Genomic DNA, 24,562 nt, shown 5'->3' on the forward strand with positions numbered 1-24,562 from the left:
TTTACCTCAATAGTAATCACGGAAATGCAAATTAAAACCACGATGAGATACTGCAACACATCCACCAGAATGACTAAAATTTTGTAAAGATTAACAATGCCAAGAGTTTGTGAAGATGAGAAGCAATGGGAACTTTCATGCCATGCAGGTAAGGGTGTCAACTGTACAACCATTGTGGAAACCAGTTTGGCTTTTTTTTTTTTTTTTTTTTAGGCCTGCACTTTCGGTATATGGAGGTTCCCAGGCTAGGGGTCGAATCGGAGCTGTAACCACCAGCCTACGCCAGAGCCACAGCAACGTGAGCTCTGAGCCGCGTCTGCAACCTACACCACAGCTCGGGGCAACGTTGGATCCTTAACCCACTGAGCAAGGCCAAGGATCAAACCTGCAACCTCATGGTTCCTAGTTGGATTCGTTAACCACTGAGCCACGATGGGAACTCCCAGTTTGGCATTATTTACCCGATCTGAACATATCTGTACACTAGCGGGGTAGAGAAACAGAAATGTGCCACTCAGATTCTCCTTCACGGAAGGACATTCTGCACAGGTATGGGAATGCCATCAACAGATAGCCTCCAGCTGCCACCTCCTTCAGATCTGCCTTAGCTGCAGAGCGTTGCTTTGCCTGAGGTCATGCTCTTCCTAAGGTGAATGAGCAAAGCAGGAGTGTCAGTGAGCAAGGCCTGACGCAGAACACACTGATGGGCACTCCTTGTTCCCAAGCTCCACGCTGAGTTGACTCAAGATGTGTCACACTTGTGTCACAGTTCATCTTCTCCCTCAGCCCAGTCCTACTTCCTCTGCCTTTCTCTCATGGGCCTGGGTCCTAATAAACATCTTGCTTTCAACACCCCATCTCGGCCTTGGCTTCTGGAGAGCCCCCAGCCTGTGACACCTTTGACCCAGGAATTCCACTAGAATAATACACCTTAGAGAAAATTATTCTTATGTACACCAAAATCTAGGTTCAAGGATCTTCATAGCAGCATTTGTCCATAATCGCCAAATACTGGAGTTCCCTGGTGGCCTAGTGGTTAAGGACTTGGCATTAACACTGCTGTGGCGTGGGTTACTGCTGTGGCTCTGGTTTGATCCCTAGCCTGGAAACTTCTGCATACTGCAGGCATGCAGAAAATAATAATAATAATAATATAATAGCCAAATACTGGAAACCACCCAAATAGTCATTAGGAGGAGAATGAATGTGATGTATTCATATGATAGAATATTATACATCAATGAAAATGATAGCTATATACATCTACATGCATGACCATAGTGAATGAAATTAGCAAGATATAAAAGGGCGCATACTGCATGATGCCATCCATACTAAGTTCAAAACTAAGCGGAAGTATTTATGGCTGCATTCATAATTGACAAAACTATAAGGAAAAGCAAATAAATGATTACCACAAAAGTCAAGATAGTAGTTAGGTCCAGGACGATCTTCAAAAAATTTAACGACCAGTGTGACTCATCATAGAGAAGCTTTTATACCTCGTGAGACTATGCTGGCGCAGTAGCAACCCTGGTTTAATTCTGGGTGTAGGAAGAAGGGGTGATCAGAGAGAGAAGCACCTGGTATGGGGGGCGTCTTCCAAAATGCTAACAATGTTTGGTTTATTGACCTGGATAGAGGTCACAGGAGCATTCACTTTGTAGTAAATTGTTAAGCTGTATGTATACATTTTATGCACATTAAAAGAAGAAACTAGATGTACTATAGGAAGATATAACTGCTTTATAAACATTTACTTTAAAACTGAGAAGCACTGAGGAGATAGTGGGGGAGTGAAGATAAGAAACATCAGAGCTCATGCTGTGCTAGCTCATCCTGTGCTTATTTGTTCTGTAACAATATGATGCAAAACAGACCTTGAGAAATTCCAAGAAGTTCCATAAGAGGTACATGAAGAAAAACACAGTTGTTCAGAAGAAGGAGCATTCTTTTCCAGCTGAGAGGTAGCAGGAGGAAAGCTTCACAGAGGAAGGACTACTTGAGGTGAGCATTGAAGAACAGTGAGGATTCCAGCAGGTACACCTGCAGAGGAGGCTGGGGGGAGAGACAGCGTTAATGAGATGCAAAGAAGTATGAATTGCATGTGATCAAGAAATTAGTCAAATTGATCAGAGCAGCATTTCCCAACTTCTTTCGATGCTTAACATCCTTGGGAAAATTCTAAATCACCCATTATTTTCTGCAAGGGAAATCTTTAGTGACACAGCCACCTTATGGAATAACTGCTGTGCAAGTTGCTAGGTATACAGCCTTAGCAAGACAGACGAGGTTGTAGAGTTTACCCTGCCTATGTTGGGACGTAATTTCTTTCTACAGGCACCATTCTTCCTGAGATCAGAGAATGATCTAGAATTATCCATGTCAACTCAGTCAGTTCATTGTGTGTGTGTGTGTGTGTGTGTGTGTGTGTGTATGTGTGTGATTTCATGTTTAAACTCAGTCCTCTTTAGGAGTCCCCCGCCTTCCCTCCTTCAGGCCCCTCACCTTGATTTTGAACTCCAGAGATTACGGAAGATGAAAATAGCAATGGAGGGGAGGGCGTGTCTACTTCTTAGGGTCCTGAAATATTCTGTCCCGGTCTTCTCTGAGGTGTACAGTCACCCTGTCGTTCATTCCTGCTGCCATCTGTTAAGGTGGCCACCTCCAAATCAGGCCTTTAATGGCCCCGGTCCCCCACTTCCTCTTGTCATAGTCACAAGACTCCAGCTTCTAAGTTTTCTTTTCCTATTCATCTCCTTCTTAGTTCTGAGGCTCTTTTTGTTTGTTTGGTTGGTTGGTTTTGGTTTTTTTGCTTTTTAGGGACACTCCTGCGGCATATGGAGGCTCCCAGGCTAGGGGGTCTAATCGGAGCTAGAGCTGCCAGCCTACACCACAGCCACAGCAACATAGGATCCGAGCCACGTCTGCGACCTACCCCACAGCTCACGGAAACGCCAGATCCTTAACCCACTGGGTGAGGCCAGGGATTGAACCCACAACCTACCTCATGGATCCTAGTCGGATTCTTTTCCACTGCACCACGATGGGAATTCCTGGTTCTGAGGCTCTTATATTAGGGAGGAGGGATGGGAGTAAGTAACATAACACATCTTTCCCAGGAAGTATTCTTCCCAGATCTTTCTGGACTAAGACATAAAACAATAGCCTAGAAACCAAGAATATGTTCTGCACTGAAATTGAGACCAGCCTCGTGTGTCATGTCCTGCCTCAAAAGGTCACAGGGTTGAAGTTCCCGTCATGGCGCAGCGGTTAACAAATCCAAATAGGAACCATGAGGTTGCGGGTTCGGTCCCTGCCCTTGCTCAGTGGGTTAAGGATCCGGCGTTGCCGTGAGCTGTGGTGTAGGTTGCAGACACGGCTCGGATCCCGCGTTGCTGTGGCTCTGGCGTAGGCTGGTGGCTACAGCTCCAGTTAGACCCCTAGCCTGGGAGCCTCCATATGCCGTGGGAGCGGCCCAAAGAAAATAGCAAAAAGACAAAAAAAAAAAAAAAAAGTCACAGTGTTGAAGTTAGAAGAGAGCTTGGGTGATCTTTATAAATCATCCCATTGCATCCATCACAGGGTAGACTAAATGCCCCAAATAGACAAAAACTGCTTTTAAGACCTGATTGGAATTCTTGAATTTTGCACTTTAAAAAAATACCAGCTTGTTTATTATGTTAATAATTTTTGTGTTTAGCCTCTAAATGATGACATTCGAGGATGGTTTTACTTGGTAGATGTGGATAAGTTTTACTCCAGATAAATGAAAAACTGAGATGAAGTCAGGCTTAACTCTGTATTCTTTTTTAGGGTTTTCAAATTATTATAGACATCTTTATGTGCTTTGTAAGAATTTTGATCAGATAAATGCAGCTTATGGGTCCGATAAGTATCCTCTTGAGAATTTGTAGAATTTTAATCATTTTTACGATCTGCATTTCAACATCAGCATCCCTTTGATTCCTTGTGGATATATTTTAAACAGCTTATGACCAGTAAAAAATAATTTAACGCTCTGTAAGGGTCAAGACCAGGATGGCAAGTTAGAAGTATTCGACCAGATGAGCAAAGGGAGCACCTGAGTCATGAGCACACCTGTCTGCTCGCCACCAACCACTGCGCTTGTTCAATTCCTAAGAGAAATACGGAGTAGAACATAAGGTTTGTTAAGAGTCGACTTGGTAGGTAACTCTGGAAAGATTGGTTCAGGACAGAATCCTTTTTAATAATTTTTAGATTTCTGAGGGAGGAGTTCCCTGGTAGTGAAGCAGGTTAAGGATCCAGCATTGTCACTACTGTGGCTCAGGTCGCTGCTCTGCCATGGGTTCAATCCCTGGTCTGGAACTTCTGCATGCCAGGAGACTGGCCAAAAAATAATAATAATAAAATAAATTTCTGAGGGAAAGTAAGCTTGGCCGATACCAGACCTGGCTATGGGATTTGTAAAGCAGAAAGGAGATCCTGGCCAAGCAGAATGAAATAGGGGAGGAGGGCGAAGGGAATTAAGAAACTAGCCAGGGAGCTCCTGTCGTGGCACAGTGGTTAACGAATCTGACTAGGAACCATGAGGTTGTGGGTTCGATCCCTGGCCTTGCTCAGTGCGTTAATGATCCCACGTTGCTGTGAGCTGTGGTGTAGGTTGCAGATGCGGCTCAGATCTGGCATTGCTGTGCCTCTGGCATAGGCCGGCAGCTGTAGCTCCGATTAGACCCCTAGCCTGGGGACCTCCATATGCCTCGAGAGCAGCCCAAGAAATGGCAAAAAGACAAAAAAAAAAAAAAAAGAAAAGAAAAGAAGCTAGCTAAGGCAGGAATACAGTAGCAAAGGGAAGGTGAGATGTTGAGAGGAGGAGGGTTGGGGCGTCAAGTGCCAAAGGAGAAGGTTATTACCGAAGGAGACTAGCTCCTCCGCCTGCCTGCTGTGCCTGACCTTTCGAATAAGTCTTTCTCACTCCTAATTCTATAAGGAATGAACAGTATAAATGAAAATATATAAATCAAAATGAGCTCTTCGTTACGCCGCTCTGCATGGAAAGCAATATCTGTGTTGGATTTGTGTGTGTGAAAAGCGAGGCTTTTCAACTAGTGGTGATTTAAAAATCAATGAATCATTTATGCCTCTGCTTGGCCTGCCTTCCAGCCCCTGGCTGCTGACTCACCTACGCGAAATCTTCCACCCCAGCCTCATCTATGTCAGGCACGCAGGCCTGTTTTTGCCTTTACAGGCCCTACCTATGCTCTCTTACTGGTGAAGGCTTCGGCCAGCATCATATTAAGTATATCAAAATGCATCCCCATCCTGCATTAAAAATTTATATTTTTGCTATAAATTTTTGAAAGGGCTTTTGTAATTTTGTTCTTAAAATTATTTGTCAGTGCATAGCGAATTTAATTTATAATGGCTGTGATTTCTCCATAATTATTATGCATACTTGGAAATTCTTGGGAAATGACAGATCCAACCTAAAAAAATTTTTTAAAGACAATGGATTTTTTAAAAATAAATCTAAAATTTAGCAATTAATGAACTTGATAGACTGTTATATTTTGTAGCCATTTAATTAAATTATTATTTTTGGAGTTCCCATCATGGCTCAGTGGAAACAAATCCGACGAGGAACCATGAGGTTACAGGTTTGATCCTTGGCTTCGCTCAGTGAGTTAAGGATCCGGCGTTGCTGTGAGCTGTGGTGTAGGTCTCAGATGCAGCTCGGATCTGGCATTGTTGTGGCCGTGGCATAGGTCAGCAACTGTAGCTCTGATTAGACCCCTAGCCTGGGAACCTCTGTGGGTGCGGCCCTAAAAATAAAAATATATATATATATATATTATTTTCACATTTTTCATTTTCTTCTAGTATTTTACAGTCTGTTTTCAGGATTTCGCTTTTTTATTTTGTCTCTAAAATGCCCTTAGGTCCTAAGGATTTAGTTATAGTAGCTTAATGGATGAAAGGCAGGCACCGGGGGGGGGGGGGGGGTTCCTGTCGTGGCTCAGCAGTAACGAATCCGACTAGTATCCATAAGGCTAGCATCCCTGGCCCTGCTCAGTGGGTTAAGGATCCGGCATTGCCGTGAGCTGCGGTGTGGGTCACAGATGCGCCTCGGATCTGGCGTTGCTGTGGCTGTGGTGTAGGATGGCAGCTATAGCTCTGATTCAACCCCTAGTCTGGGAACCTCTATATGTCACAGGTGTAGCCTTGAAAAAAAAAAAAGAGGCAGGCACCAGACACCCATTTACTCGTGTATGTGTGCGTGTGCGTGTGCGTGTGCGTGTGTGTGTGTGTGTGTGTGTTGGGGGGTGGTTGTGGTGATAGTGATGAGACTAGTGCTTTCTTGAAGGTACGGTTTCATTTATTAGAATTTTGTTCAATGACCATTTAACTCTGCATTGGATATCTCTTGTATGTAAATACAAGTATAAGGCATGAGACCTCTGTTCAGTTAGGCAAAATACCATCTGGTGATGATAGGTGAGAATGAGCAAAGCTATATATTAAGGAATTTACTATTGAATTGATAAAACTTGAGTTATTGGATATCAGAGATGAAGAAGAAGAAGGGTTCACAAATCAACCTGAAGTTTCAAACTTGGTGACTTGTTAAATCGTAGTAGCATTAACAACCATAGGTAAGTCAGAAGGCAGTTGTGGGTAAAACAGTAATTTTAGCCAACTTACAAAAATTGCTTAACACATGCAGAAGTCCGTAGGTAAGCATCATCCCTCAAGTGATCCTAAAAAAAATGAGGTACTTGCTGCAGGATCAGGCTTAGGGAAATGATGAAATTAGTCAGGCTTGCCTTGATTCCCCTCTGCTGGCCCTAGGCTGAGTGGATACGTTTCTTTACACAGCTTGGACTCCAGGGTCAGTTATTTGGTTACATCCTAAACCACTTCAGACTCCCTCACCCATGACCTTCCGTTCTGCCTGCTGTACCAATTCTTGAGCCGAACGCACCTTCTCGGGATATTTTCCCTACTCCTGCTTTCCATCTGCCAAGCCTTACCAGAGAAAGTTGCAGACCCATGCTGGTTTGAACCACTGCGGAAATCTACACTACCTGCCTCCAATTGGGCTCTCTCTGTTGCTCTGAAACCTTTATTGACTTTTCTGGATTTGCTCTCACTCTCCATCAGTACCTGTCCCTTCCTCTGCCTTGTTCAAGTTCCCAAACCCTCTACTTTCAACTTCAGTTTCATCAGAAATTTCATCAGATTAAATGTGATCATTCAGGTAGAGCAGTTACCATAGCACCTGATTCTAAATAAAACACTTGATGTTATGACTGTTAATAGTGAATGGACAGTATAATGTATTCGATTAAAAGCTCGGGCTTGGAGTTTTTGTTGTGGCTTAGTGGGTTAAGGATGGGATGTTGTTTCTGTGAGGATGTGGGTTGGATCCCTGGCCTCAATCAGTGGGTTAAGGATCTGGTGTTGTGTTGCCATGGCTGTGGTGGTAGGCCTCAGTTGCAGCTCTGATTGGACCCCTAACCAGGGAACTTCCATGTGCTACAGGTGTGGCCATAAAAAGGAAAAAATAAAAAAAAATAAAAAAATAATAGGCAAGTTGCTAAACCTCTCTGAGTCTCAGTTTTCTCCTCTTTAAAATGGAAACAAGGAGATCCCGCGTTGCTGTGGCTATGGTGTAGGCCGGGGGCTGTAGCTCCAATTGGACCCCTAGCCTGGGAACCTCCATATGCCTCGGGTGCAGCCTTAAAAGACAAAAAGACAAAAAAAAATAAATAAATAAAGAGAGAGAGAGAGAGAGAAAATTATCATCTCCCTTGTGAGAGACCACATTTTTTAGTGTCCTCACCTCAATATAGTTCCATTTTTTCACAACCTCTTATTTTTTAAAAAATTATTTCTCTCTCTCTCTCTCTCTCTCTCTCTCTCTCTCTCTCTCTTTCTTTTTTTTTGGCTGCCCCATGGTACATGGAGTTCCCAGACTAGGGATCAGATCTGAGCTGCAGTTGCAGCAACACCAGATCCTTAACCCATGGAGCTGGGCTGGGGATTGAACCTGTGTCCTGGCCCTGTAGAGACAGTGCCAATCCTGTTGCTCCACAGCAGGAACATCTAAAATTTTTTAAATAGTTTTTAAAAAATTTTATTGGGGTGTAGTTGACCTACAATGCTGTATTACCACCCGGTGCTATCAAATCCGGTCAGATCAACTTGGAGATTTTAAAGAAGTAAATATTACAGAGACAGCTGCTATTCCCTATATGGCCCTCCCCAGTCTCAGTCCTCTCAATCCTCTTGAACTTGGTGATGATCATGCCCTTTCATGTCTTATGTATTATTACCATGTTTCTGTAGCTGTAAGCAACAGATATTTTCAGACCTTATATAAATGGAATACTCTGCAACTTTTGTAATTTTCTCTTTATGCTCAACATATTTTTGAAATTTAACTGTTACGCATGTAGCTTGAGTTACGCATTTTAATTTCAAAACAGTATTCAACATCATGAATACCGTGATTTATTTATTCATTCACCTACTGCTCGACATTTAATTTGCTTTCATTTTTTTTTTTTTTTTTGTCTTTTTGTCTTTTCTAGGGCCGCTCCTGCAGCATATGGAGGTTCCCAGGCTAGGGGTCGAATAGGAGCTGTAGCCACCAGCCTACGCCAGAGCCACAGCAACGCAGGATCTGAGCCGCATCTGCAACCTACACCACAGCTCACGGCAACGCCGGATCGTTAACCCGCTGAGCAAGGGCAGGGACCGAACCCGCAACCTCATGGTTCCTAGTCGGATTTGTTAACCACTGCGCCACGACGGGAACTCCGTGCTTTCATTTTTTTTTTGAGATGATCAATCGTGCTGCAATGAGCATTCTTTTACATGTCTCCATGTGCACAAAGGTTAGAATTTTGCCCAGGTCTACAGCTAGAAATGGAATTTCGGGGTTGAAGGTTATTACCTATGCAACTTTACTATATGATGTCAAATTGCTCTTCACAGCGGATTTACCAACATATACTCCTTGTAGCAGTGATCATCAGAGTTCTATCTGTTCTACAGTCTCAACACTTGGTGTTGTCTGAATTTTTATGTTTTGTCAAACCAATGTTTGTGTAATAGTATCTCATGCTTTGAATTTTCTATTTCCCTGAATAGTAATGAGGTGAAGCATCTTTTCATGTCTTTATGGGCCATTTGGGTTTCCTTGACTCTGAATTGCTCATTCATGTATTTTGGGAGCCCCTTGGTGGCCTAGCAGTTAAAGATTCAGCATTGTCTCCGCTGTGGCTCGGGTTCAATCCTTGGCCTGGAAACTTCAACATGCCACGGGTGTGGCAAAAAAGAACCCCCCGCCCCAAAACCAAATAAACTCATATTTAGTCAGTTTTTCTACTAGGTGTATTTTTTCTCACTGATTTGTAGAGGTCCCTATATATTCTGGACACCAATTCATTCATTCCTTTAATCAGTATTTTTCTAACATCTGCTTTCTTCACGGAATGGCTCTAGGCACTGGGAATGCAGGAATGAACCAAACAGACAAAAAGCCCTGCCCTCATGGAACTTACATTCTAGTGGGGGAAGGTAAACAATAAACAAAATTTCTAAGTAAAATAGATAGAATAATGGGTAGTGATAAATCCTCTGGAGAAAAATTAACAGGGAAGAGGGATAGGGAGCATGCATGTATGGGAGTGGGAAAGGAGATTATTGAGCTGCAATTTTAAGTAAACTTGTCTAGCAAGACCTCACTGAGAAAGTGACATTTGAGCAAAGACCTGAAGGGCATGAGAGTGCAGGCAGAGTGAACTGCAAGTGTAAAGGCCCTGAGGCAAGAATGTCCTAGAAATAGCAAGGAGCTGTGGGATTAAGCAGAGTGAGTTGAAGAGAGTGGTAGGAGAGGAAGTCAGAGAGGTGATGACAGCTAGAAGTGTAGAACCTTTTAGAGTATCCCTTGTCGGTTATATGCATTGAAAATATCTTCTTCCCAATCTGTGATTTGTCTTTTAACTTGTTTATGTTGTTTTAAAGTACATACTTTTTTTTTTTTTGCTTTTTAGGACCACACCCGTGGCATATGGAAGGTTCCAGGCGAGGGGTTGAATAGGAGCTGTAGTTGCCAGCATATGCCACAGCCACAGCAATGAGGGATCCAAGCCGAGTCTGTGACCTACGCCACAGTTCACAGCAATGCTGGATCCTTAACCCACTGAGCAAGGCCAGGGATCGAACCAGCATCTTCATGGACCCTAGTTGGGTTCATTAACCGCTGAGCCACGAAGGGAACTCCCTAAAATACATACATTTTGAAATTTAAGGTATTTAAATGTGTCAATCAGTTCCCTTATTGTTTGTGCTTTTTAGTGTCTTAAGTAATCATTCTCATTCCCTATTCCAAGGTCAGAATGATATTCTGTTTTCACCTACAGGTTGTAAAGATTTGCTTTTCACATTTAGATCTTAAATGCACCTGGAATTGATTTTTTTTCTCTATGGTGTGAGACAGGGGTCTAATTTTATACTTTCCTATATGGATTATCAATAGTTCCAGCACCGTTTAGTGGATAATCCATTCCCCCCAACGTACTGATTTGAAATGTCAAATATGCTGCATATCAGCCTTCCATATGTGCGTGTAACTGTCTTGGGGCTCTGTATTTGGTTCCATTGGTTTGTCTACCTCCATTCTATACTGTCTTAATTACCGTAGGTTTAAAATCATTCTTTTTTTTTTTTTTAAGGGCTGCACCTGCAGCATATGAAGTTCCCAGGCTAGAAGTCAAATTGGAGCTGCAGCAGCAGGCTTATACCACAGCCACAGCAATGTCAGATCCAAGCCACGTCTGCAGCCCACAATGCAGCTCACGGGCAAAGCCAGATGCTTAGTGGGGCCAGGGATGGAACCCATGTCCTAGTGGATACTAGTTGGGTTCGGTATCACTAAGACACAGGGAGAACTCCAAAATCAGTCTCGATATATAGTTCATTGCAGATTTGAGCAAATGAATAACACAGTGGAAACATTATTCTGGGAAGAACATTCTTATGACTGTCGACACAGTAAAATGGTCAAAGGAGATATCACAAGGGCTTACACTTAAGCAATGGCAGTGCAAATGGCAAGAAAACACGGAATCTAAAAGTAATTCCAAAGAACATATTAACAAGGTTTTGGGCTGACAGGATACAGAGAAATTAGGAGAAAGGAGGAAAACACATGGCTTTGAAATTTCCAAGCCTGGGTCGCTGTGTGAAATAACCATGGGTTAGGTTTGTCATCCAATGCTTGCTATATTAGGCAAGGGATCTGGGCCAGGGATAATATATTTGGTCTTTGCCTGTTTCGAGGTGACCTAGAGGGGGCCAAAAAAAGCAGAGGTCTGATTTGGGAGGTGGAAAGAAGAAGGGTGGGTGGGGGAGCGGGGGCATCTAAGAGGTAAGCTAAACAGCACAGTGCATTCTATTAACCATAACAAGGATGTTTTGAATGGATGACATGGGTCCTAGTGGCCCGAATGCCAACGAGTTCCCCCATAGATGTGACTGTGCTTTGTTTCTATGGCCGTCTTCAGAGTCCCCACAATAAGTCTGGTGTCACAGGCAGCACTGAAAACCTATCCCTTGCTGGACGTGGTGGAGACGCCCCCAGTCCGTCGGGTCTTCCCCTGCAGTTCCGCAGGTTGGCCGCAGGGGGCGGAATCTGCGGCGGCCTGGAAAACTGGCGGGGGCGGGAGGCGCCGCTCTCTCTCGGGTCAGGCTCCCGGCTCTCGGCTCCCGGTTCCCGGCTCTCGGCTCTCGGCTCCCGGCTCCCGGTTCCCGGCTCCCGGCTCCCGGCCCCCAGCCCCCGGCTCCCGGCCTGGAGCCGTTTCTCTAAGGACGCGCAGCCGAGGCGAGGGGGTGTGAGGACGCGGGAGGCCGTGTCGTCGGATCCGCCCGCAGTCCGCAGCCCCGCCGAGCCTGGAAGCCGCCGGGATGGAGCCGCCGCTCCCGGTTGGAGCCCAGCCCCTCGCCGTATCCGCCTGAGAGAAGGGGGAGGGGAGGCCGCGCCGGGCGGGGGCGGGGGTCCGCGGGACTGCGGATCGCCGCCCAGAGGCGGCTGGGGGGCGGTCAGGCCCCGAGGCCGAGCCGAACGGGGGAGGGGGACCGGCGCGGGAGGCGCTGCCTCGGACAGCGGGGAGGGAGGGAGGGAAGGAGGGGGGTGGGCAGAGGGGCGGGAGCCTGCCTCCACCCCGCACCGCGCGTCCCCTCCCGGGCGGCGCTTCTAGAGGAGACCCTTAACTAGCGCCCGCATACTCTCGAGGGTATGGAGATGAAGGGTCCTCTCCGGGAGCCCTGCGCCCTGACCCTAGTCCAGAGGAACGGGCAGTATGAGTAAGTAACCACCTGATACCCACAGAGGAGGGGAGCCTGCCATTACCTCCCAACCCCAAACCGCGACAAGCCACCCACCGTTCTCCCACTGAGGCCCGCAGGCAACAGGTTTGGGCCCAGGTGTGAAGTGCCAGTGCTCTAACCACCGGGCTTTGTCCCCCACTTCCAAGGCTGTAGATGGATTACTCCTGGCCGTGCGGCTCCGTGGAAGGACTCAATGGGCGGAGAAGCAGGAAGCCTGGGTTCTTAGTTCCTGCCCATGCAACTGACATGGGTTGTGTAATCCTGGGCTAGTCAATAAAGTTTTCTGGCCCCTAGAGTCCTCGTTAGTTTAATAGAAGCATTAACTGCCTTACTATGGCCTTTGGAGTTTTAACTGGGAGAATAATAAATGCAAAAGTGCTTTACAAAAAGTAAAAGTGCTGTAGAAACGCCTCATTGTTAACCTTACAGAAGTGCTTTTTCTTAACCTCATTCAACTGGTTCCTCCAGTCTCCCTGCCCCCTTATTCCATTTGCTTGAAGGCGTATTCATTAATTCAGTAATGGTTTTGTGTAGGCCAGTAACTGCCTCACTTATTGACGTGACTGTTAGAAAAAGTAATGAAATGTGTAGAAAATGTAAACCACATTGGGCATTTCATCAGGGTGTGTTAACCTTCCACTCTGCCTTGCACATAGGAACTCAGTCAAGATTGTTGGCTGATTGATCAAAAGATTTTGATAAGCTATCACCATAGCTGCTGATCGGCCTCCCTTGCCGCTAATGTCTCATCTTCAAAGTATCCCTTTGTGACCAAGCCACCTCCCTTGGTTGTTCACTGGTTTCTTGACATCAGAGTTTAAAAATTGTTGATCCCTTAAATCCTGCCAGCTCCCAGCATTGGATTCTGACTAAAAACAGTTTTTTCTGAGTCCTTGCTTTTAGATTATCCAGACCCAGCCTGTGTCTGTGGTGTCCAGTTTACATAGAAGAAATTCCCCCTGGCCTAGCCTGCCCTTTTCTGAGACTCCTGGGGCCACTCTAAGTGGAGGTCAGCTCCTATGGAGTAGCTCTTCCCTAGTTCCTGCTTAGTCAGTTCTGTTGATGTGCTGAATTCATTTTATTTTTCCCAGATTTCATCAAACCCTGGAAGACCAGTTTAATAAAAGTAAATTCAACAGAAAAGTGAATTGAAAAGTGGAACACCACTGCCACTTCCCAAGGCAAGAATAGGGTGGGAAAATGTGAGCCTTGGGCAAATCAGTAAAATTTTTGCGCCCTCGTTTCCTCTTCTTAAAAACAAAATTATGTGGATTAAATAAAATAGCTACATTGTTGAGATGACCATAGCCCAGAATCTGGTCCTTTGATCCAGTAGGTTTGTAGCTCTATTCAGCTGTTAAAGGAGTGAGCGGCTGGCCTTGAGATAAATGCTTCATTCTGTTTGGTCTCTTGTCCTGGGAGAACTTTTAAACCTGGCAGGGTGGCTCTCCTGACTGTGCGCCCTCCCCATAGGGAAATAAAATTCTGTGTTCCAGTTCGGTATAAGTTACGAGCCTAGCACAACTAACACTCGATGGCTTGATGTCTGCCAGCACATTTGTGAACTAGTTCATTTAACCCTCAGGTGAGGATTTCTGTGAAATTGTAATATCATCGTCATCCCCCTTTTCTAGATACAGAAATTGAGGTACAGAGAAGTTAAGTCACTAGTTCACAGTTAGGAAGTAGCATAGCTTAGATTTGAACCCATGTAACGTATCTCAAAAGATATTACATTGTCTGAGAAGTTTCTTTTGAAATCATTTGTTAGAGGCACCTAATACTGTCAAACCATCTATAATCCTCAAATCCATGTCTCTGGGGTGCCTTCTTTGATTTGAGTGTCCAGAACTTTCTTACTTTGGGCCTTTTAATCTTAGAACTTGAAGCCTATTGTAATCTTTAGTTCTGTAGTTCTTGCTATCAACCGTATGAAAAATTTACCTGAGACAAATTACAATTAAAAATAAGGGTTTTTTGGTACACAATGGATCAAACACTAACATTCGTTTTTTAAGGCAAGTGGATTATGATGAAAACATAAAAAGACAACCTGTTGTCTCATCTTAAACCTTCCTTAAACAAATTGAAGTATTTCTTAGGGATTATACTGAGTCCGCATCATTTGCAATTTATTACTCTTTTCTGTTTCCAACTACCAAATTCTGATTGCCATATTGTTTTGCCATATCCCATTATTTTTCATCTTTCTGTGTTGAATGATTACATTTAGGTAGAATTTTTTATGTTTATTCTTAGCCCTACTCTTTTGCTACAGTTTATTTGGTGACTGACATGTAGTAGATATTAAATAAATATTTGCAGAATTGACTTAAATTCCAAATTTACCTTTTTTTTTTCTCCCCCGTGGAGTTTTAGGGCCACACCAGCAGCACATGGAGGTTCCCAGGCTAGGGGCTGAATTGGAGCTACAGCTGCTGGCTTAAGCCGCAGCCACAGCATCATGGGATCAGAGCCACTTCTGAGACCTACACCACAGCTCATGGCAATGCTGGATCCCCAGCTTGCTGAGCGAGGCCAGGGATCGAACCCTCATCCTCATGGATACTAGTTGGATTCATTTCCACTGCACCAAAATGGGAACTCCCCAAGTTTACCCATGTTTTTGTGATGGTCTTTTTTTTTTTTTGGCGGGGTGGGGGGAGGTATTAATTTTTTTCTCTCTTTGTTTTGTTAGGCCACACCCATGGCATGTGGAAGTTCCTGGGCCAGGGATTGAACCTGAGCTGCATTTGCAACCTGTGCCACAACCACAGCAGTGCCACATCCTTAACCTGCTGCGCCACCTGGGAACTTCCACATTTTTTTTAATTGGGATGTAATTGATATATAACATACTAGTTTTAGGTGTACAACATAATGCTATTTGTATGTATTGTGACATGAACACCACAGTAAGTCTTGGTTTTTTGGTTTTTGGTTTTTTCTTTTTTTTTCAGGGCTGCTCGTTTGGCATGTGGAAGTTCCCAGGCTAGGGATCGAATCAGAGCTACAGCTGCCAGCCTACACCACAGCTCATGGCAATGCCAGATTCTTAACCCACTGAGCGAGGCCAGGGATCGAACCTGAATCCTCATGGATACTAGTCGGGTTTGTTACTGCTGAGCCACAGTGGGAACTCCCAGCCACAGGAAGTCTTGTTAATGTTCATCACCACACATAGTTAGCAATTTTTTCTTGTGATGAGAACTTTTAAAATTTACTCTCAACAACTTCAAATATACAATACAGTATTGTTAGTTATAGTTACCATGCTGTACATTATATCCCCATGAGTTATTTATTTTATAACTGGAAGTTCATATGTTTTAACCCCCTTCATCCATTTTACCCTCCTGCCACCCCCGCCTCTAACAACCACCAATCTGTTCTCTGTGTCTTTGATTGCAGTATTTGGGGATTTTGTTTTTCAGTTTCACACACAAGTGAGATCATATGGTATTTGTCTCTGTCTGACTTATTTCACTTAGCATAATGCCCTCAAGTTCCATGCATGTTGTCTGTTTTGTGTTGGTTTTTAACAATATAATCCAGTTGAAACTTTACTGTGACTGTTCAACACCATTTCTAGTTTATGATACTTGGAAATCATATTCATTTCTGTTAATTTTCCTCAAAGAAAACTCTTCATCCTTGCCCCTTGTTTGGTTAGCCTTATCTAGTTTCTGGTTTCCATCTGGGTTTACAGAACTCTCTGCTCGACTCATGAACTTTGCAGGCTGGAAAGGGCCTGCCCCATATTCCTCTGGTCCTCTTAAAATATAAGCCCCTGGCAATTAGGCAAGCAGGATCAGAGCAGAAAGACAGCATTAATACTTTTATTTCTCTTAGTTCCGTCTAAGCAGTTCCTTTCCACAAGTTATCTCCTTCCAGGTTAATGCTTTAGAGAAAAATTTCAAAAAGCTAAAACAATAAGTCCCCCCCAAAACCAAAATAGAAATGAAACCCTTCAAAACAGTTGACATTTTTAATGTCAGAAGTTAAGTATATTTAGAAACGCATCTCTGTTTATAGCTTAATTAAATTGTTTATTCAGCCATATTTATTGAGCATCTATTAGGTAGGAGACAAAACTGAATATGGTAGAGTCTTTGCTTTCAAGAAGCTCACGGCAGGGAGGGAAATAAATATAACTATTGTGGAGTGTGTTAAGTTGCTCTATTCGAGGGACAAGCAAAGGGCTTGAGGCCACTAGTTCTGCTTAGGGCTATATTGGGAGACGCTTCACAGAGGAGGTGATCGTTGAGCTAGGTCTCAGGAAGAAGACTGTTCCTGGCAAAAAGAACCACCTGAAAAGTGATTTGAGGGAAGCTAGGAAATGTTCAGAATGGCCATTTACCAGTAGGTTATACCTTGATTCTGAGCTGCAAAGAATTATTAAATGAAAATTAATATTCAGGAGTACATAGGAATTTAGAAGTCTTGCATCTCATACTGGGGTGCTAATTTTTTTTTTAAGGTCAATCCTGTTTACCAGAAATACCAGCATGAAACTGGAAACCAGAGTAAAAACACAAGGGGTGTAACGGCAATCTGGTTGTGATACCTGCTACTGTTATTGGTCAGTGGGATTCTTTTGACTGATCCAGCTGGCTGGGTACCTCCTCTTGCATCGCTATGAACTTGTATACTTGTTTGACAAGACAGAACCATTCTTCAGTAAAAGCTATGGGAGCATAATCGGAAAGCTAATTGATGACATTTTTAATTCGTTTTTTCAACAAACTTGAGTGACTGCTGTGTGCCAGGCACTGTGCTAGGTTCTAGAAATACTACGGTGAAAAGACATCTGTAGCCCTGCTCTCATGGACTTCACACCTAGCTATTCTTCACCCTGGTAGGCGTGATTGGAAGGTGTGTGCAGTGTAATTCATGCTCTTAAGATTGTAAACTGTTCTTAGGAAACAGACTAGTTCTGTACTCTATGGCTTAGAACAGTGCAGATATTCAGGTATTGATCACCGCTAATATCCTTTTAGACTAAAACAATGTCTATCACGACGCTCAGATCCAGGGAACGAGATACAGCAAGTCTAATAAATACAGACTAGATTTGTATAACAACACAGCAGTGTATTTTGTTGTTGAATGTTTGAGTTTTTCAGTGGCTATTCGTTGATGCATTCTTCTGTTTCCTAGGCTAATAATCCGGTTGCACAAGAAGGAAGAGCTTGTTCAAGATATCATTCCTATAAATAGCCATTTTAGATGTGTTCAAGGTACTAGCTTTAATTGCTTAGTTAGTTTTAAAATGTTTTCCTCAGTCATTATTGCATTATGTAATACCATCCATATTTAAATTTGTCACTGCACATAAAATGAAATGTATTATTCTCAGTATGAAAAAGATAACATTACTGATCTAGCATTGAGAAGATGATAAATGTTTTCTCTAAGAGTGCTGAAAGAATATATTGAAATATATATATTCTCACCTGCTTCCCTGGCTGGGGTTAGAGATGTATGTGGTCTGTTACTATGTAGGTGGTCTTTTATGTTTATGAACCTGTATATGGATTTAAGTCACATTCTTGGGTTTAACTGATAAACTGCTTGTTGTAAAGTATCAAGGTCACTTGGATTCAGACGCGTTCAGCACTTTTCTCCCCACACTATTTGAAATTAAAACATTTGGCAAGACGCCTTGCCAGATTGTGATACCTTACACTTAATTGTGCTGATTCTCAAACCTTGACATTGGTGAATCATAAGAAAATCTACTCCGGGGAGGAAATATTTGGCTTCCTGCCCTGAAATTTGGGGAAAGAGAACAGAAAATCTGTTGTTTCATCTGCTACAATGAGACTCAAAAATTGGGAGGTTTGTGTAGGAGGTGTTGCTTCTGTCATCTCACACTGCTCCAGAAAGGAAATTGATTATTAGAGAACAAATGCATTATGTTTCCGGTGGGTCCATTGGATTCATCAGACAGGCGTTCTGTATCAGCTGCGGCTTCTTGGAAAACCTGAATCCTCTCTTGCATGGATTCTTTCTTAAACTACATTCAGCTTTTTTGATTGCAAAAGTAATATATGCACTATAAAAAAGTTTGGAAAGAACCCAGGATTATAAAGAAAATAAGTAAATCCACGTCCTTCAGAGAGAAACACCTTACATTTTCCTTTTTTTCTACATATGTAACTTTTAGGGTAGGTAGGACTCATACTATATGTAGTTTTTGGTCTGTTCCACATGCCATCCTATTACGAGTGCTTTTACATGCTCTTAATAACTATATACTGTTCCATTTTATGAATGGCCTATAATGTAGTTATTCTCTGTGTTTATCATCTGTGTTATTTTTTATTAGTATAAATAAGTAAGGAATCTTCCTGCATGAATTTTTTTTTCTTAGGATTTATTCCTGTAAGTAGAAATGCTAAGTGGGCATGCATTTATTAAGAATTAAAAATACCCACAATGAATAGCATCCACATTGTATAGAAGAATCAAGTCTTTTATTTAGCCATTTAGCCTGCCCTGTGTGAGAGACACATTGAACAAGGCACCAGCATGCCTTAGTAAGTTACTGTGGTCACCTCGCTTTTCATAGTGTAATTAATGCCTTTTGTTACATACTCAGCCCTTTAAGGAGGAGAAAAGCTAAAGAACATAACTTTAGTATCCTAGTAACTCTATACCTTTTTGTGCTACTTCTAGAGGCCTTTTATCCTATTTGTCTTTTTTTTTTTTTTTTTTTTTTCATTTTTGGCTACACCTGTGGCACGTGGAAGTTCCCAGGCCAGGGATCGAACCAGCGCCATAGCAGCGACCCGACAACACCAGATCCTTACCTTGCTGAGCCGCAAGAGAACTTTTCTTAGTATTGTTTTTAATAAGAAATAGAAGGTTGCTGGATTGGAATCTAGGAAAATATGTATACATATACACAGTAGTTCCCCATAACAGAAGGAACAGTTACCTCCTTGAGTTTTCACATCCTTTCTGTCTCCTGACCTGTACATCTATTTTGAAAAGGCTACAAGTACTTAGGTTTTAAAGAATTAAAGTTACTGAAGAGCAGGGGTCAAGATATAATTCCTGTGTCCCAATGCACTGTTGTCCCTTGCTTCATTTGTCATGCTAGTAAGACTATTGAGACTATACCACTGGACAGCTTAGTTCCTTACCAGTTGCTTCTGTTGCACCTGAATAATGGAGCTGGATATACACACCAGGCTTGTGAGGGAGCTAGAAAAGGCTGAGACTACTCCATCTGGTCAAGGTAGATCCAAACTAATCCCAAGCAGTTAGTACCCAGAGTTTAACTAACCAGGAGACTTTGGCAGATGCCGTAGACCAAATCCAGGGAGGTCAGAGAGGAAGAGATGGGTTGGGTCTAGACACCAGACGTAAGAAAGGAGGTCCAGGTGAGCCATTGGGAGAAAAGAGAACTCCGAACTTGGAGACTGTGCTTTGGCCTATTTTGTACTTCCTTGTTGGGTCTGGTAGGCCTTGGACCCACAGACGTTAATGGCAGCCTGAAGATAAAGAACCTCAAGTATTCTCTGTTCCTGTATGGAGCAGGGGTGAAGGTCATGAGATCACTGGGAAATTTTGAGAAACTAGATTTGAGTTAAGAAAGTAATTCTCCTCTAGGCCTTTGGGATCACCTTCTTGGCTTTTTATAAGAATTAGCTAAATGATACGGCGAGATTATTTTAAATTAGTATGTTATGGTTGAGGGGAATTAAACTCACCTTCGCCTGTGTTAACATGTTATATTCCCTACTGTTGTCATTGCCTGATTTGCTTTGAGGCCTTTCATTTGGTTGCCTGTTCAGTTCATTTTTCTTTTTGTTGAATTGCTCATAATCTTTAGAACCTAGTGCTGTTAAAAAAATTCTAAACAAAAAAGCAAAGGATTGTTTTAATGTATTCTAAAAGCTAGGAGTGGTGGTTGAAAGAAGTAATTGTTTGGTTAGGTGTGTACTTCTTTTGGTTGTAATAAATGGTTTTCTCTTCTCTAATCCTGTTCTTCTTTTCCTTCAGAAGCGGAAGAAACTCTTTTGATTGACATAGCCTCAAACAGTGAGTATCTTTCTGAATGGAATTGATTTTTCATCAACAAATGTTTACTTGAATACCCACTATATTTAAGACACCTTTTGTGCACATCTTCCATCTGACCATCTTATCCTTTATTCTCCATTTTCTTAAGGCAGGCAGCCATGCAAATTAGCATTGCCTCTTCAAAACATTTAGCCTTAGCTTAAGAAAAAGCAGGTGGCGGAGTCTCCTTGTGGCACAGCGGGCTCTGGATCCAATGTTGTCACTGCTGTGGCTTTAGTAACAGCTGTGGCATGAGTTCAGTCTCCAACCTGGGAACTTCCTCATGCTGTGGGCACAGCCGCCAAAAAAAAAAAAAAAAAAAAAAAAAAAGGAAAAAGGAAAAGCAGGAAACTGGCAACAAGAATCTTTAAAAAGTTGAAAATGTCACCTGCTTTTCTAACACTGAACTTCTTCGAGCTACCAGTATTGTTGCTATCAGTTAAGTCACTGCTGTGGAATTGAAAATTGTAGGAAGGGCCAGAAAGTGTTTAAAGCACATAAGGTTTATGAGTGTTTTTTCAAACCGCTGTTATGTTTTAGGCTTTCCCCCCAACACGTACTTTTTTGTTTTTGCATGTTAGATCATACTGTTTTTGTCATATTATTTGGGGAGGCAACAGAGTCCCTCTTATACTAGGGGTACTTTTTTTTTTTCTTAAAATAATTTTGGTCTTTTATTTAAGCCCATCCTCTCAAGGTCCTTTAACAGAGAGAACGTGGTCTTCTTTCTTCTTTCTCTCAATTCCTTTTCTCTCATTTTTATCTGTTTGAAGCAGATCATCATTGACTTTCTGTGCAAGCTGTTTTCCACTTATCATCTAATTGTACTCTATTAACATGGGGAAGAGAAAATGGGCACTTGAATGCTACTGTGACTACTCTGTGGTTGCTATGGAAAAGCATATGTGATCACATTAGTCTAAGTCAAATGGGTTGCCTTATCTTTTGGTTGAGTCCTTGGATGAGTGGATGAGTGGGGTTTGGCCCTTAGCTTGGGGCTATTAGTTTATACATAATTTTGCTTAGACACAGTCCCTCTCCATGGCACTGTTATTTTGTATTCAACAGTTTAGGCAGGCTTTTCTGGTTTGAGTCGTATTATTCTTTTCTTTGGTATTGGATTATAGAAGTCTTTAAGTAAGGGCTGATCCTGAAAGGTTAAGTACATCTGCTTCTGGCTTCCACTGCAGATACCCAGGAGAGCAAATAACTTAATATCTATGTCTTATTGTGCTTAAAAAGGAGGAGACAAAACCAACACTCATAAAGCAAAATTTCAGCAAAGGCAGTTCAGCAGCGACTGACGCTGCTGCTGAAATCGGATACCTAAATGTCCTGTTCTTGGTATGGAAATAGGTATTTGATCCAAAGCTGAAAGTTAAACTGAGCTGTGCCTTTTCTCTTACAAATACCTAATTTATGGCATTCATTTTTTTGGCCTCTCCTACATAGAAATTACCGTGTGTTCCTCTGTCTGGAGTTCAAGTTACTGGATCATAGATGGAAGTGAAGTAACCACTTAAATCCTGTGTTATTTCTTCCCATTTATTAATATTTGTACAGAAACCAGATTTTATCTTGATCCTTGGGCTTCATACAAAAACCTTTAGAGCATACAGTATGTTGCTAGAGGGGATCTTGGGTTTGTTAAGTGGGCTTAATTTTATTGTTACTGTGTTTTCTCACTGTCTGGATGTTGGTATTAAACATTTTGAAAATTTTTTCTGATTATAGAGATAATACATGCTCATTATGTACAATTTGGAAAATTCAGAGACGTTCAAAGTATCAAATGAAAATTATGCTCATGCAACCTAGAGATCACCGCTATAATTAACATTTTAATGTATTTCCTTCCAGTCTTTTATTTATGTTTTCACATAATTGGAATCCTCATATGTAAGTTTTAGCCTGCATTTTCATTTAACATTATATTGTGACCATTTCCCATTTTAAATAATTTAAAATTATTTAAAAACATGATTTTTTTTCTTTGCTTTTTAGGATCACACCCACGGCATGTGAAGGTTCCTGTGCTAGGTTCAGCTGCCGGCCTACGCCACAGCCACAGCCAAGCAGGATCTGAGCCATGTCTGTGACCTACACCACAGCTCACAGCAATGCCACATCCTTAACCCACTGAACGAGGCCAGGGATCGAACCTGCAACCTCATGGTTCCTAGTCAGATTCATTTCCACTGCGCCACAACGGAAACTCCTAAAATCATGATTTTTAATGGCTAATATTTCACCGTAAGTAATGTGCCAAGTTTTAGTAGATTAATTCCTTTATAAAATTAAGTCACTATAAGGAACTTGGTATACCTCTCACTACTTATTCAGGTTCTCTTTATATCTCTCAGTAACTTTCTGTAGTTTCTTCATAGGTATCATACATTTATAAGTTAAGTATTTTTTGATGGATTTTTATTTGTTTGCTGCTATTGTCAGTGGAACCTTTTTTCTCTTCAAATTGTTTATTACTAGTACACAGAGCAGCTGTTGAGTTTTAGATATTTATCTTTTATCTAGCCACTTCACAGAAATTTATTTTTAATTCTGGGGAGCTGTTTATGTTCTTTTCTGGTTTTGATAGCCCTAGTCATCTGCAAACCTGTGTCCTAATGGATGCTATCAGATTCATTTCCGATAAGCCACAATGGGAACTCCCGAGTTTGTGTGTTTTTGTTTTGTTTTGTTTTTTGTCTTTTTGGGGCCACACCCGTGGCATATAGAGGTTCCCAGGATAAGGGTTGAATCGGAGCTGTGGCTGCCAGCCTAAACCACAGCCACAGCAATGTGGGATCTGAGCCATGTCTGTAACCTACACCACTGCTCGCTTGTGGTAATGCTGGATCCTTAACCCACTGGGTGGGACCAGGGATCTAACTTGCATCCTCATGGATGCTAGTTGAGTTCATTACTGCTGAGCCACAATGGGAACTCCAAGTTTTTCTGGTTTTTAAAATCATAAATGTATATTGAATTTTTTCAAGTGTCTTTTCAGTATTTATAGAGATGATTCTCTTATTCTCTCTCATTTGACCTATTGATGGACTGTATTATACTAATGCCTAATATTAAACACTCCCTTGTTCATTATTCAACAAATATTTGAATGCCTTCTATTTGCTAAGTGCTGCACAATCAGTAGAGAACAACGCAGATAAGGTTGCTGCTCCTGCTTTGCTTCTTGCCTCTTTGATGCTTGGTACTAGTGTCACATGGATGCCTATAATCCATTAATGCATCCCATAAAGATATGAATACCTTTTATGTGCCAGGCACTGTGCTTTAGGGATATAGCAGAAAGCATTATAGTTATGGTACTTCATGAAATTTAATGCATGGGAGTTTCCATTGTGGCTCAGCAGATTAAGAATCCAGCATAGTCTCCATGAAGATGCAGTTTCAATCCCTGGCCTCACTCAGTGTAACCCAGGCTGTGGTGTAGGTCACAGATGTGGCTTGGATCTGGTGTTGGTGCTGCTGTGGTGTAGGCCTTAGCTGCAGCTCCAACTTGACCCCTAGCCCAGGCACTTCCATATGCCTCAGGTGCAGCCATAAAAAGAAAAGAAAAAGAAAGAAACTTAGTGCAGAAAACAGACTTTAAACTGATAAGGTATGGTTACACATTTGAAGGTTTGATAAATGCTTTTAGGGGGAAATACAGACTGAGTGCTTATAAGAGTGCTAACTAAAGTAGGCAGGGTGCTCAGAAAAGGCCTCTTTGAAGTGACATTTAAATTGAGTAAGAGACAGGTGAAAATTGGGAAGAGAAGGGTATTCCAGGTAAAAGGAACCGCATGTGTAAAGGCCCCAAGTTGGGAAGTAGCTTGACACTTTCTTTAAAATGAAAGAAGTCCAGGAGTTCCCGTCATGGCTCAGCGATTAGCAAACCTGACTAGCATCCATGGGGATACAGGTTCCATCCCTGGCCTTGCTCAGTGGGTTAAGGATCTGGCGTTGCCGTGAGCTGTGGTGTAGGTCACAGACATGGCTCAAATCCTGAATTGCTGTGGTTCTGGTGTAGGCTGGTGGCTAGAGCTCTGATTTGACCCCTAGTCTGGGAACCTCCATAAGCTACAGGCGCGGCCCCAAAATGACAAAA

The 24,562-nt window shown here is 42.4% G+C and overlaps 1 protein-coding gene across 6 annotated transcripts in view; it reads left to right on the forward strand.

Moving 5' to 3' along the window:
* The first annotated feature begins 1,851 nt into the window (after positions 1-1,851).
* The window catches only part of OCRL (OCRL inositol polyphosphate-5-phosphatase), a 65,147-nt gene continuing 42,436 nt past the window's right edge, over positions 1,852-24,562 (forward strand). For 2 of the 6 annotated variants that reach the window (XM_085007277.1, XM_085007279.1), the window contains exons 1-4: positions 11,723-11,994; positions 12,266-12,354; positions 17,539-17,618; positions 20,392-20,430. In XM_085007277.1, coding sequence (XP_084863403.1) covers positions 11,956-11,994; positions 12,266-12,354; positions 17,539-17,618; positions 20,392-20,430 — 247 coding nt within the window. In that variant the 5' untranslated portion in view covers positions 11,723-11,955. Of the gene's footprint in view, positions 2,008-11,722; positions 11,995-12,265; positions 12,355-17,538; positions 17,619-20,391; positions 20,431-24,562 lie in introns of those variants that run through there. The other 4 variants (XM_085007278.1, XM_085007280.1, XM_021079694.2 and 1 more) reach the window with 3 other exon arrangements.

The sequence above is a fragment of the Sus scrofa genome, chromosome X, assembly GCF_054392235.1.
Source record: "Sus scrofa isolate SSC_HxYL_T2T_F1_AM1 chromosome X, Sscrofa_HxYL_maternal_Yorkshire_Landrace_v2.0, whole genome shotgun sequence".
Classification (NCBI taxonomy): domain Eukaryota; kingdom Metazoa; phylum Chordata; class Mammalia; order Artiodactyla; family Suidae; genus Sus; species Sus scrofa.